We start from the raw sequence: 13,112 nt of genomic DNA, 5'->3' as shown, positions 1-13,112 counted from the left end.
AACTATGCCAAAAGGGGAATTCCCCCATTTAAGCGCGGCTGCTTTGCATCTAAGATAGAAGCAGCGAGGTAGGTGCGTGTATATAGGTATACGCGTACGCATATGTGGGCGCGCCCTTTTCTTTCATTCCTTCCTTCCTGTTCTGCGGGGGTTAAAATGAAGGGCCACCGGCGGACGAGGCAACCCGGTGTGCTTCTTGCAATCGTCTCACCACACACATGGTAGCGCGTGCTGCGCGCCGAGGAAGGTGAGCATCCCGGGTGAACAGACCACCAGGAGAGGAGGTTGCCAAAATGGGGTCCCTACTGCTTTATTCGGTTATATTCTGGCTGCTGATGGGCAGCGTCGTCTGCATCTACGACGACAGCTTTGCGTTCACTTTTAAGGAGGTGAAAAGGGTAAGGAGGTGAAGGGGGGGGAGCAGTCAGATGTGCCCTGCAAAGGGGGAGAAGTGCACCCCGGCGAAGGTGCAAACGGGGCGTAACCCCCACACGCATACGCACACGCACACGCATATGCACACCCCAAATGGCTCCTCCCTCCAAAGGTGCACACAACCAAAAGTGACCTCCTCAAATTTGAAATGGAGCTCGTTTTGTCCTTCAACACGGCAAAGACTGCGAAGGAATTTTTCCTAACGGCGTTGATCCCTGCCAGTAAGCTTGTGTCCGAGGGCACCCGGGGGTGGGTAGCAGGTGCACGGGGTGTGGCTGCTGTCCTAACCTGGTCTCGCTTCGACTAGCCCCAACTCGGAGAGGGGGAGAGGAGGCGGAGAGAGGAGGCCGAGAGAGGAAGCGATGTTCATGCGCCCCCCCCTCACCCTCTAACACCGCTATCCCCGCTTGCCCCGCAAGAGAACCTGCGCGTGCTGGCCTTCCAAAGAGAAGACGACAAGGCGGTGCAGGAAAATGTAGAAATTCGCCTGAACAAGGAAGTTGCCAGAGAAAAAGGTAATCACCCCCACACCACATGCACTTGTCTGGGGTCCCTCCCAAAGGTGCATCCACCTATTGCACCTACCCAGTGCATCTACCTATTGCACCTACCCAGTGCATCTACCTATTGCACCTACCCAGTGCATCTACCTATTGCACCTACCCAGTGCATCTACCTATTGCACCTACCCAGTGCATCTACCTATTGCATCTACCCAGTGCATCTACCTATTGCATCTACCCAGTGCATCTACCACCGAATGGAGGATAACCCTTATCGCCTCTCCTCCCCGCACCCCACTCAGACCCATGTGACTACCTAATAACGTCGAAGATGTATCTTCTGAAGCTCTCCACGGAGGAGCTAACGAAATTTAAAATACACCGCTACCCCCTTTCGAGCAAAGAGAAGCCCCCGCCTGTCCCCCCCCAATACGAATACTCGGAGCACTCGCTAAGTTATTAGATCCTTTAGCCGGCGTGCAGACAGCCATGTGCAGACAGCAACGAGCAGAACTGCGCTCGTGCTTGGCGCGATTAAGTGTGCCCATATAAATACATGCACACATACATGCGTACATACATACACACATACGTGTGTGCGCTTGTGCGCTTGTTTGTTTTTTTTTTCCTCCACGCAGAAACCTTCCTCCCCAGCGAAGGAACCATCCACCCCTCAAACTACTTTTTAAAAATCTCCGTGGAGGTTGCCAAGGGCGGGTTCAGCTCGGACGGCGTTTGGTGAGTCGCCGCCATCAGGAGTATGCAGTTGTGTGGACAGTCGTGTGGATGCCCCGGCAAGCAATCCGCAAGCAATACGCAAGCAATACGCAAGCAATACGCAAGCAATCCGCAAGCAATCCGCAAGCAATCCGCAAGCAATCCGCAAGCAATCCGCAAGCAATTTGCAACCAACCCGCACGCACCCCTTTGCGACCCCCTCGCAGGATTTTCGCCCTCGCCGAAAAGAACAGCTCCAGCACGGGGAACCAAGAGTGCACGGTTTACTCGAGTCAGCTGGCAGAGGTGTTCCTCCCGACGGCCACCCACAACGGCCTCTCCCTCCTGTACTGCAACAGCGCCACCAACGCGGAGGTAAAAAAAAAGGGGATAGAAAAAAGGGGAAAAAAAAAAAGAAAAAAGAAAACAAAGTGTTCTCACTCGTGGGTGTCTCCTTGGAGTGGGTCTTTCCCACGTGCTCGGGCTGCTTCCCCTTCGAGTGGACATTCCCGAGTGGCTCGACTGCCCCCTTGTCCCTCCTCACCAACATGCAACTCCAATTGCTCCCTCTCGAAGCTCCTCAACTTAGTCCCAGACTTACGCCAAAGCTTCGACGTAAAAATATTCGCCAACAAAACGTTTTATGGGGCCCAGGGGGTGAAGTACACGGTTCAAATGGGCTTAGGCAAAATCGCGCCTGCGCTGAAGCTGGGTAGGAGCTTGCGGGGAAGGTCCCTTCGGGTCGTTTAGGAGTGCAGACCGTCGCGAGTGTGTAGACGTGTGGGATATGCCTATGTGTGTGCGCTTTCGTTTGTTTCTTCGTGGTCGTCTTCTTATTTCTCTCCCTCTTTCTCTCCCTCTTCCTCTTCTCATTTCTCTTCTTCTTCCCCTTTTTGTTCCTCTCCCCCCCGTGGCCCCCAAGACCAAGTGGTGATCCGCCTGAAGATGCCCCCCGACCTCTGCTACGCCAGCTCCTGCTTCGGTGCGAACGAGGAGGACCCCTGCCGGAACGTAAAGGCGGGCCCCTTCGAGCAGTGCGCGTACACCTTTAGGAACTACGAGTTTGTGTTGAAGTCCAGCGCGGGCCAGGTGGGGCAAGCGAAGAAGCGCAGCGCCTGAACTGCGTATCTGCCTCTCCGGTTAGCCGCCTAACTGCTAAACCGCCACCCCCCCGAAGGACGCGCCCGACCAAGTGGAAGTGCTGCTCAACAACATCAACCACCCCCTCGTCAACCTGGAGAGCAACAACGATTGGAAAATCAACCTCCTCACCGTGGACAGCTCAAACTTCATCATCAGGAGGGAACACAAGGAGATCCTGGAGAAGGTCTCCAACGACCTGTGCTCTAGGAAGTTCATCAGCAAATTTGTGGACGTTCACTCGGACAGCGTCACGTGGATGAACTCCCACCTCGCCGTGGTGCCCACGCCAGCGCTGACGCCCCTCGTGGTGGAGGTAAAGCAGCAGCAGGGGGGGGAGAAAATATGTGGGGAGCCGCCACGTAGGTTACCGCTTACCCGGCCGATTATCCGCTTATCCGCTTATCTCCACGCTGCATGTCCGCTCCCCCCCCCGCAGCCGACCGGCCAGCACGGCCTGCTGGAGGACCCCCTGCTCGTGCAGCTGAAGCTGCGCTTCCCGGAGACGCACCTCTTCAGCAAGTGCAGGGTGGAGCTGAAGACCATCCACAGCTTCGCGTCAGTCACGAGCAGCAGCGAGCAGAGACTAGACCGCCACAACTTGAAGCTGATGCTGCCCAACTCGGCATCCAAGCCAGTCCCAGACGACCAGCACCGATTGCATGTCCAAAAGAAATCCATCCGAAACGATGAATTGATACAGTTCTCCCTCAACGTTACCAAGTACAACAGTAGGGACTACTGGAAAATCACCATTAGCTGCTTAAATGGGGAGAACGAATACGTGAGGGAGGCACAGGCCCTGTTTACATATCCCCTACCAAATAAGAAGATGTTCCTCAGTGACCTTAACTTGGGGGAGGAGCTTGCCAAAAGGACTTACCTCTTCTACCTGCATGTGTTCCTGTTCGATGAGAAGGAGGTGGAAATTAAGTTGTCCCTGCAGGGCAGCTCCACGCCGTTGGTGGCACCCCCCCCGAGTGGAATGGACGCAATGGAGACAGCGGAGAGGACGCACCTGACCGACGCGTGCGACGCGTACGTGCACACCTCCTGCTACGATCTGGTCTACCACGAATGCTCGAAGGAGAAGCAGACCATTTCTTATAAAATTAATTCCTACAGATCGACGGACAAGCACTTCACCGTGTTGTTCCCACTTGTCATTCCGGAGGGAGAGACGCAGTTCTCCCTACAAATGAGTCTCGAAACGAAGAAGCACTCCAAACGTGTGCAGAGAGATCTGCACGTGGACGTAGAGAAGATGCTAACCCATAACGCCAAAGCGCCGTGCGTAAATAACCTAACCGTAGCATTGCGAAAGTATCAGTCGTATGAGTCCCACTTGTTCCTCCTCTTCAGAGCGGTGAATTGCTATCGAGTGTATGAGCCCTTCCTGATTAACCACCACAACAGTGAAGGCTTCCATGCAAAGGCGGATTCGTCACAGCATGGAGACAAGTTTACCTTCCAGAAAACATACCGGCAGACATTCCCTGTAAACTACGAATCCGTTTCGCAGCTCATTTTCGATCATCACCTGATTAGCATCATCACCATTATCCTAATCGATGACGCGTTTTTTTTAAACTCTCAAATGCGAAATAGAGAAGCGGAAATTGTAGAATTTTTAAAAAAAAAAATGCTCCCCCTTCCGTACAATAAACACTACGTAGTTAATTACTCCAACCAAAACCTCCTCATCAGCATGTACACATACGTCGATGCTGGGAAGGTAAAAATTGACATCGTTCAGAAATCGTCAGACGTCCAACACGTCGTGGCCGCTTTGGAAAAAGTCATCTCCTTTGCTGAATATGTAAAGGCGAAGGAGACACACTACATGCACAGCGAGTATAGCATTTTGTTGCTGACCGACATCGAAGGAATGGACACCGTGAGAGGGGCTACAAGTCAATATGTCAAAAACGAAAATGATGTGGAGAGAAATTTTTCGAGGATTTACGTCCTATCCCTTGAAAAGGGGGAGGACTTCTCCAACAGCAATGGTATGCCTGATGAGTCCATTCAGAACGTTCAGAATATGTACACATACAATAAGAAGAAAACGGACCGAATTTTTTTCACCTCGTTTCACAATTACACTGTTGATGAGGAACTCATGGTACACTACGCCAAGGCAGCCATCCAAGATTACATCCTCCTGCACACACAGATTTATAAAACGGCGTGGTACCTAATAGGCATATGCAGGTACAACGTCGTCAAGAACAGCCCCACCACAAGAAAACTGCACTTGTTCTACGTCAACAAGAACGTTAAAACTGTTGAGTATTCCATTTCGGCTGATGAGGCCAAGAGCGTGCTCGACAACTCCTCCGCTGCCTCCTACCAGGACATGTGCAACATTTTCACGCAGCTGCAGTTGTTGGGGCATAGGTAGCCGCGCGGCGCCTGCGTCAGTCGGCCATTTTTGCGGCTAGCTGGGCGGTGCGCCGGCCGTTTGCGCGACTTCGTCGAAATAGCGCTTCTCAAAAGAGAGAAAGAATAAGAAAAAAAATGACCCGTTCATGCAAATTGCCATTTTTTAAAAAAAAAACCTGACTCGTTCATACAAATTGCCATTTTTTAAAAAAAAAAACCTGACCTGGCCATACAAATAGCCATTTTCCAAAAAAAAAAGGCAGCAAAGTAGCAGCTAGCTGGAGTGTTTTACCTACGCACATTCGCCCACACACGTGTGCAATTTTTTCAAAATTAGTTTCATTCTGCGGAAAGATGACGTGCGCTCTACACCAATGTTCATCCTTTTAATATGAGCATTCCCCCCAGCTGGAGCCTTTTCGTAAAAGCTGCCAAGATGCAACGTAGCCAATTTAGCAGTGTGTGTGTGGAGGAAAGCATATCATGACGTACACGCACTGGAGAGCTCCTTTCCGTGCCACCTTGCGCTTCCACAAAATGGCAAGCAGTGTGGGGGTACCCAATTTGAAGTTACAAAGAGAGTACAGTCAGACAGACGTAACATTTTGGGCTACCTTTGTGCTGTTCACCGCCCCATTCAACTGTGAAACGGGGGGAGGAAAGACAAATTTGCCCTTCCCATGGACCGAAGCACCCGTTTGTTCCCCTCCTTTTTTTGGGGAAGCATTAACACAGGCGAAAGTACATGGGTCCTACAGCAGGCTTTAAAAACTCGCACGTTGTTCGTTCTTCATTTGAATGACGCCACTTTCAGATTTATGGCTTTGCAGGATGATGCCCGTTTGTAAAAATGTATATATAATTTATATGCACACGTACATAGGGGTGTTCATTCCCCCTTCGTTTTTTTTCCCTTTCTCCTAAATTGACTACAGAGGGGAAGCGTTCCTTGGGGGGAATACCCCTACCTTCGGTGTAGTGCATACCGACATGTACATTCACGTATGTGCAAGGTAGTGCATTTGGGTGTGCGCGTGTGTGTGTGTATTTATGTATGGGGGGAGATGGGTCTACCCTACAGAATAGCCTTTTTCTACAATCGTTTCACCTCAGCCAACCGCGTACATGTTCCCCTGGTTCGTCATCTTTGGGAAGTGCGCGTGTCGGTGCAGTGCCGCAGATGGAAATGTCTGCACAAATTTGTTCGTACTCACCTGCAGTTGCCAAATGGATAAACGTTTGCGAGACTCCTCCAAATGCTCTCCCTTCGTCTGTGTGACTTGATGTGAATGCCTTCGTCCACCCCGATGGGGAATTGCCTCCCCAGAGTTGTAACGAGAGGGACGTTACTTAGCATCTGCATCAGTGCAGTTGCGTATGTCTACCCATTTGCTCGTGTGTTTTGCAAATTTAGAAAGCTGGGTTGACGCGGTGGCAGCATGTGGAGCAAAAAAATACGCTAACTTGAGGGGGTATGCAAACGTACATGTGTTGTGTACATACCTATACGTGCGTCCTCTTGCTGCACTTCCCCAAGGGAGTCGCTTTTTTTTTTTTTTTTTTTCTCTCTACATTTAAATTTTCCGCGCGAATGATAGGGGTTTCCCTTTGCCGTAACGTCGGTGGTTTTTCTCCCCGTAAGGGTTCCTCCGCTTAGGAATTTTTTCCCCTTCACATTTTTGCTCGACTGGTACGTTACCTGCTTGCATACGCCGCGGATGCAAAGGGGCCGTGCACATGAACATGCGCATTATGCATATACATATGAAGTAGCAATACCGGTGGGGGGTGCCTAATCGGTTCGAGTTTTTCTGAGAGGGAGGGAAATTCTTTGCAATTGGCAGAAGTGCTTGCAATGGTTAATTTCCTGCACAGTTCCCTGCCCATAAAATTTAGGCGCCACCGATTGGTAAAACCCCCTCTTCATTTTGCCTTTTTTTTTTTTTTTTTTTTTGCGTAACTTATGTACATGTTTTTTTTGTGATTTTCCCGAACGTGGCTGTTACGCATGTCGGCCAGCCTTCGCCGGTTTGGCACTTTGCCGCTTTGTCACCTTACCGTTTGTCACCTTACCGTTTGCCGCTTTACCGCTTACCCCCTTGCAGAGTGCAACTGGAAGGGGCGTGTCCGGTCATTTCCTGCACGGGGGTCGACCAGGGCGCAGCGACGAATCGCTTGCGAATGCAGAAGTGGGGATACATATAAAAACCTCAACGCTGCTATCCCCCCCCGTGGGATGTTCTCCCTTTTCCGAGCACGCAAACCGCTCCGCTACTGATTGGCGACGCGCAGCTGTGTCTTCCCACAAAGCGGAAACGAAAAAGGGAGTCCCCTGGAGAACGTAATAAACAGGTTTGAAGCGGGCCGGGGGAAAAGATAAAAAACGCCACTGCCGTGCTGAGGACGTTGTCTTCATAGCGTTCGCCCCACGTGCTCGACTTTTCCCCTAAACGGTTGCTTCATTTCGCAGACGTTCGCACTGCAAAAGGAGGGGGACCTCCAGCCAGTTGCTTCCGTGACGAGGGCGTCCCGCGTAACGGTGGAAGCGCGGGGAGAGTCAACACAAGCGAGCACATTAATACACTTCGTGTGGAGCTGCCCCCGATTTGAACGCACCCAAATGGAGAAGAAGAAGAAAAAAAAAAACTTCTCCTTCCAAGGGTACTTCAAAAAGTCGGCGCCGTCCACCAGCAAGGAGGAGAAGGGCAACCAGGATGACGACGTGGGTGGCGACCACATGATTGAGAGGGACGATTCGGAGGGGGAGTTCAGCATCCATGTAAGGACGCAGTTTTGCAAAAAGCCCCTGGGGTTAGTGGCTTATTACCGCTGCACAGAGGGGAAGCACGCCACTTTGGGGGATTCCTCCGGGTGCCACCGGGCGGCGTCCATCCGCAACTACCGGGAGCAGGGTGCAGGTAGGGGCTGACGAGAAGTTGGCCAAGTGTGCCGTCCATTTGATCCGCCCCGCCGTCAATTTGCCTCATTTCACGTCAATTTGCCTCTTTTCACCGCCTCGCTTCCCCCCCCAACTGCAGACTCCCCGTGGATGTTCAAGCTGAAGAACAAGCAGCTGGTCGAGCTGGAAAACGAGAGGGGAGAAAGGGCCAAGGCGAACTTCTGCCTGAGGCTGAGCGGGAAATCCAAATGCTACGTGCGGGTGGAGCCGGACCACTGCCTGGAGCTCCTGGGGGGAAACTACTGCACCGATGAGAGGGCCATAAAGATAAAAAACGAAATTGCCAAAAGGTTAGGGGGCCAAAACGGTGGAAAGGACGGCGGTGAAAGCGAAAACGCTGAAGGGTTTACGTTCGAGATGTGGATAGGCATCAAAGAAGATAAGTTCGCCTTCGAGGAGGAGAGGAAAAAAAAGCAGAAAAAAAAAGGAGAGAGGAAAAAAAAAAGGAAAAAGAAATACATCTGCTTGATGCAGAAGGGGAAGGAGGAAACGTACCAGTGGAGCGTTCTCCTAGTGATAGACACCGATGAGTGTCATTTCCTAATCGACTTTAAGAATGAGAAGTTCCAATTCGACTCCTTTCCACTGGAGCATTTAAAAACAAAAAAAATTGATGGCTACTACTGGAGCCATGTATCAATTACCTTCAACCTAACCATAGATCTCATTTATATAATTCTAACAGGAGAGGGTAGCTACTTCATGCAGACGTGTAAAAATTTGTATGCCATATTTTACAGTAGCGTTTTTTACCCCACCAATTTCTTCACCGATAGTGCGATGGCCTTGCCTCTTTACCTGGGGGCGAAGCCACACACTCTGTTTGATGACTCAGATGGGAGTGATGCCATGGAGGGAGAGGACAACCCGCTCGCAAAAGAGATGAATAAGGAGAAGAGGAGGTCATCCAAGGTTGGTAGAAGCCACAAAGGGAGCAGCGATTTTGTGTCCTTCCTCGTCACCGAAATAAGGCTCTTTGCGTTGAGTAGGTCGGCCGATTTGGTGGTTAAAGAGAGCAAAGCTGTGTTGGACTGCGCCTGGCTGGAGGGGCCCCCAAACGGGGGAGACCCAAACAGCATGAGGAAGCACTCGAGGGGGGGCAAGCTGAGCAGCGACGAGGGGGATGACATCAAGAACAGGTGCAGCGAGCTGAACAACGAGCTTGAGATGATGAAGGAGAGGTTCCACAGGTTTAGCGGCGAGGTGAACGGGGGGAGCGCCGCCGCCCCCCCCGCGCAGGAGGACTTCTTCAAATTCGACTCGGAGGAGGAGCAGGACGATTCCGTGAAGGACGCCTTCTTCTCCAAACCCGGAAGGAAGGCCAGCCCCTACGGCAGCGCCCCCCCCAGTGAAGACTTCTTCGGAAAGGGGAGGAGCGACGTAAAGAGGGAAAAGGCAGACCAGCCCCCTGTGAAGAAGTCCCATGTGAAGAAGCATTCCCATGCGGAGAAGTCCCATTGGGAGAGGCCCCCCCAACTGAACGCAAAGAGGAAAGACGAGTCCGCGTTTTACTTTAACTTCTCGGATGAAGGCGGGGAGGCCAGCCAGGAGGACCACGCGGGAGCGGCGAAGAAGCCATCATGGGAAGGAGAAGCGCAGAAGCCGTCATGGGAAGAAGGCCACGCGGAGAGGTCTCCCTACGAAGCAGACGACGCGGGGAAACTCCCCCTTTCGGTCGATCGGAAACATTCCTCGGAGGGAGAGAAAAGCCCCATGAAAAAGTACCTTAGCAAAATCGTGGAGGGAGCAAAAGAAGACGACCCAGATGCAGCTAGCGATCTCAACCGAGCAGATGTGAACCTGCTGCTCAACGAACTGAAGGAGAAGTTCGAAAGCGAATTTGTAAATATCATGATAGACAGACTGGGGAGCAAGTTTCATCTGAAGAGAAAGGACAAGCAAAAAATAGTCTCTACTTTGAGGTCAAGTGGAATGGGGGAGAAGGACCACGCCGAGGCAGGTGACATCCGGGAGAGGTACCTCTCCTTAGTAAAGACAAAAGAGGAGAGGCAAAAAAGCAAAATGCATGAGGAGATAAAGGAGGAGTTGAAGAAGGTCAAGGAGAAATCCACTGCGGAGAGGAACCTAAGCAGCTACATCAAGGACAACCAGTTGCTCAATGAGCACTATATAAAGAAATACAGCTGCGCTGGAGAGGAGGTAAGCGACCAGGAGAGTGAAGAGGGCCCTCCTCAGGGTGCTTGGCCGTACGGAGGGGAGCTGCCTGGCGCGGATGAACAGGAGGGGGCACCGCTCAGTGACTGCAGCTCGGTTAGGCAAAGCTCGCGCTCCTCGGACGGGAGTCACTCCATCGTCAATTTGCAGTACCAGGATGGAAGCAACATCTTCGCAGGGGGGGGCAACCTCGGAAGTGGCGAGGAGCTGCCCGCGCAGATGGACCCAAGCAGGGATGCCTTCTCCCGCGCAGGGGAGCGCGCCGAGCACGAGGAGAAGAAGTCAGACGTTAGCGATTTTACCTTTATGAAGAGGAGCAGCAGCGGGCGCAAGGGGCGTAGCGGTCATGGCTCTCCTGACGATCGCAAGTGGCGTAGCGGTCGTGAGGGGCGCCGAAGTGGTGACGGGCGCGATGGTGGGCCCACCCTCCAGGGGGACGACCGCCCCTCCCCGGAAAGCGCCCTCCGAGTGCTCCCGTCGAACGAGACCGACCTGCTGCCCGAGGAGGGGCACCACCGAAAGAGCGTCTCGGCCCTCCTCCCGAGCGAAGAGCAACCAAATCGTAGAGATAGACACAACCAAATAAACGAAGCAATCAAAACGGGGAAACTTTATTACCATTTCATATGCCCCCTGACCCCCTATGAATTATTCCTCCTGAGGAGGTTCCACAAAAAGGGGATCAGCGAGGAGCTTAAAGAATTTAGAAACAAGAAGTACCTCTCGTGTGAAAAGCTATTCATGTCAACAGGAGGAATCTGTAGAACCCCCCTGAACGTGGCCTACATAAGATACAAAATAGCGATGATGAAATCTATGCTGAGGAGTAGCCGAAGGTGCATTCAGGAGAAGAAATTTAAGAAGGGGCTAAAAATTTGCATAAAGAATGGAGAGTATATCAAAAACTTCGTCAGCAGTTACTGCGTGTTGAGGAGGAGGGCCCTAAGTGGGGACTCCTCTCCGTCGTTCCCGCCGTCCCCTCCCTCCTCGGCGAGATTTCCAGAAGAGCAACAGCAGCAACGACAGCAACGACAGGAGCCCCCCTACCAGTACGCCGACTTCTGCCTAAACGTAGACCACGCATACATCACCATGGATGAGTTAAAAAACATTTTAAAAACGAACGTGCGGAATGTAATCATCTGTAAAGTGTTTATCCTCATGAAGGAGTATAAGAGGTACAAATACATCGAAAACTCGTCGCTCATTTTGGTTCTTCAGTCGGTCCTCTGTCGGGTTGTGACGAGCTACACCCTGTTGAGAAAAATTTTGAAGAAATTCATCCTGCTGCTCTTCCTGCGGGGCTGTCTCAGTTGTGTAGAATCCCTCTGCACCTTTCTCTTCCTGATGTATCCGAAGGAACGGACCCACCCGCTCTTCGCCAAGGTGTTTTCCCTCTGCAGGAACTCCTTCTTGGCCTACTCCTCCTGCTACAAGAGCAACAAATACGCCATGATTAATAATTACCACTTCAACTTCGAGCAGTGCGTGGAGTTTTTCTCTCCGGAGTGGGGCTACTACATCTACACCACCAGCAACTTTAACATCTTCTCCTCTAGCGTCAAGTTCAACGGGTTCTTGAAAAGGGCCGTCGACTTCGCCACGCGGCGGGGGGAGGGGCAGCTGGAGCGGCAGGCCATATGCGACGTGGGCAGCTCTGCGGATAGCCCTGATGATAGCCCTGCGGATATCCCTGCGGATATCCCTGAGGGTATCCCTGAGGGTGGCCCCGCCTGTGGCGACCCCACCCAGCTGCCGGAGGACGCCCCCCCGAGTGAACCCACAAAGGAGAGCAAACTCGCAACAGTAGATGCGTGCACCGATCTAGACAGAAGCAACAAAAAAGAACCCAAGAGAAACGATTTATACATCTACCTGACCAACTACGAAAAGAAAAAAAGGAGCTACTACATCATCGATGACAATATGAGGCGCATCGAATTCTCTAGAAAAGAAACCAACCACAATTTGGAGACCTTCCTTCAGATGGGGAACCCAACTGAGACCTCCACCGAACAGAGCAAGAGGGATCAACTGGATCGCCTCATGAGCAAAGTGAACCGTGATGTGTATTTAAATTCCTCCGGCTCCTCCTGCATGAATGCCGCATTTTTCGGCCACTGCCCCCACTGCAAGCATGCCTTTAACTCCTTCTCGCGGTCTTGCAAAGTGTGCCAGCGGTACGTGCACGTCTGCTACTACCTCCTCATCCACTGCACCTACAAGTACCACTGCGAGCTGTGCGACGCGACTTACTCGGAGAAGGTAGGCCCGCGGAGCGGTGCGTGCATGCAGTAACACGTACACACGTGCACACACACGTACAGTTTGCCGTATCGCCGCGCTTATGTGCACCCCCGATTGACTCCCCTTTTCCCCCCCTGCAGTGCCTGGAGAAGTTCTCAAAAGGATTCACCTGCTTCTACTGCGGTTTGTTTTTCATCCGCAAGTGAGGCAACCCTGTGGGAATCCATCCCGAAGAAGAATGCGGCATTATGCCCTGTCCTCCTGACTGCTTCGCCCCCCTGACTGCCTCGTCCCCCTGACTGCTTCACCCCCCTGACTGCTTCACCCCCCTGACTGCTTCACCCCCCTGACTGCTTCACCCCCCTGATTGGCTCTCCCCCACTTGGGCTCTTTCAATGTTGATTAATTCGCCCACCCCCTCTGCAGCTTTTGTTTTTTTTTTTTTAATTAAGAAATGGTTGAGCAGTTTTTTGTCTTTTTTTTTTTTTTTTTTTTCTTCTTTCTTCTAACACATCCCTGACAAACACACGGCAAAACAAACAAGCGGACAA

The 13,112-nt window shown here is 52.0% G+C and overlaps 2 protein-coding genes across 2 annotated transcripts, besides 17 other annotated features; both read left to right on the top strand.

Annotated features, from left to right (window-relative positions):
• Window positions 1-293: 293 nt before the first annotated feature.
• On the top strand, window positions 294-5,199 carry PVX_113630 (hypothetical protein, conserved; the record flags this gene model as incomplete). Its single annotated transcript, XM_001616067.1, has 10 exons — window positions 294-398; window positions 548-656; window positions 855-950; window positions 1,241-1,393; window positions 1,577-1,676; window positions 1,883-2,030; window positions 2,232-2,367; window positions 2,578-2,744; window positions 2,833-3,111; window positions 3,235-5,199. 10 exons carry the CDS (start codon window positions 294-296, stop codon window positions 5,197-5,199), a joined length of 3,258 nt encoding a protein of 1,085 aa, XP_001616117.1.
• Window positions 738-762: a microsatellite.
• Window positions 1,114-1,149: a microsatellite.
• Window positions 1,406-1,441: a microsatellite.
• Window positions 1,477-1,504: a microsatellite.
• Window positions 1,636-1,659: a microsatellite.
• Window positions 2,032-2,056: a microsatellite.
• Window positions 3,199-3,228: a microsatellite.
• Window positions 3,339-3,361: a microsatellite.
• Window positions 3,516-3,556: a microsatellite.
• Window positions 3,718-3,738: a microsatellite.
• Window positions 3,917-3,948: a microsatellite.
• Window positions 5,013-5,070: a microsatellite.
• Window positions 5,200-7,543: 2,344 nt separating the features above from the next.
• Window positions 7,544-7,563: a microsatellite.
• A 237-nt stretch (window positions 7,564-7,800) lies between these two features.
• On the top strand, window positions 7,801-12,767 carry PVX_113635 (hypothetical protein, conserved; the record flags this gene model as incomplete). Its single annotated transcript, XM_001616068.1, has 3 exons — window positions 7,801-8,098; window positions 8,219-12,579; window positions 12,702-12,767. The coding sequence occupies 3 exons, from the start codon at window positions 7,801-7,803 to the stop codon at window positions 12,765-12,767; spliced, it is 4,725 nt and encodes a 1,574-aa protein (XP_001616118.1).
• Window positions 9,108-9,127: a microsatellite.
• Window positions 9,792-9,880: a microsatellite.
• Window positions 11,381-11,516: a microsatellite.
• Window positions 12,493-12,518: a microsatellite.
• Window positions 12,768-13,112: the final 345 nt, after the last annotated feature.

This window comes from Plasmodium vivax, chromosome 11 (assembly GCF_000002415.2).
Source record: "Plasmodium vivax chromosome 11, whole genome shotgun sequence".
Taxonomy (NCBI): domain Eukaryota; phylum Apicomplexa; class Aconoidasida; order Haemosporida; family Plasmodiidae; genus Plasmodium; species Plasmodium vivax.
The sequence above is the reverse complement of the archived record's forward strand: the minus strand, read 5'-3'. Positions and strand labels throughout refer to the sequence as shown.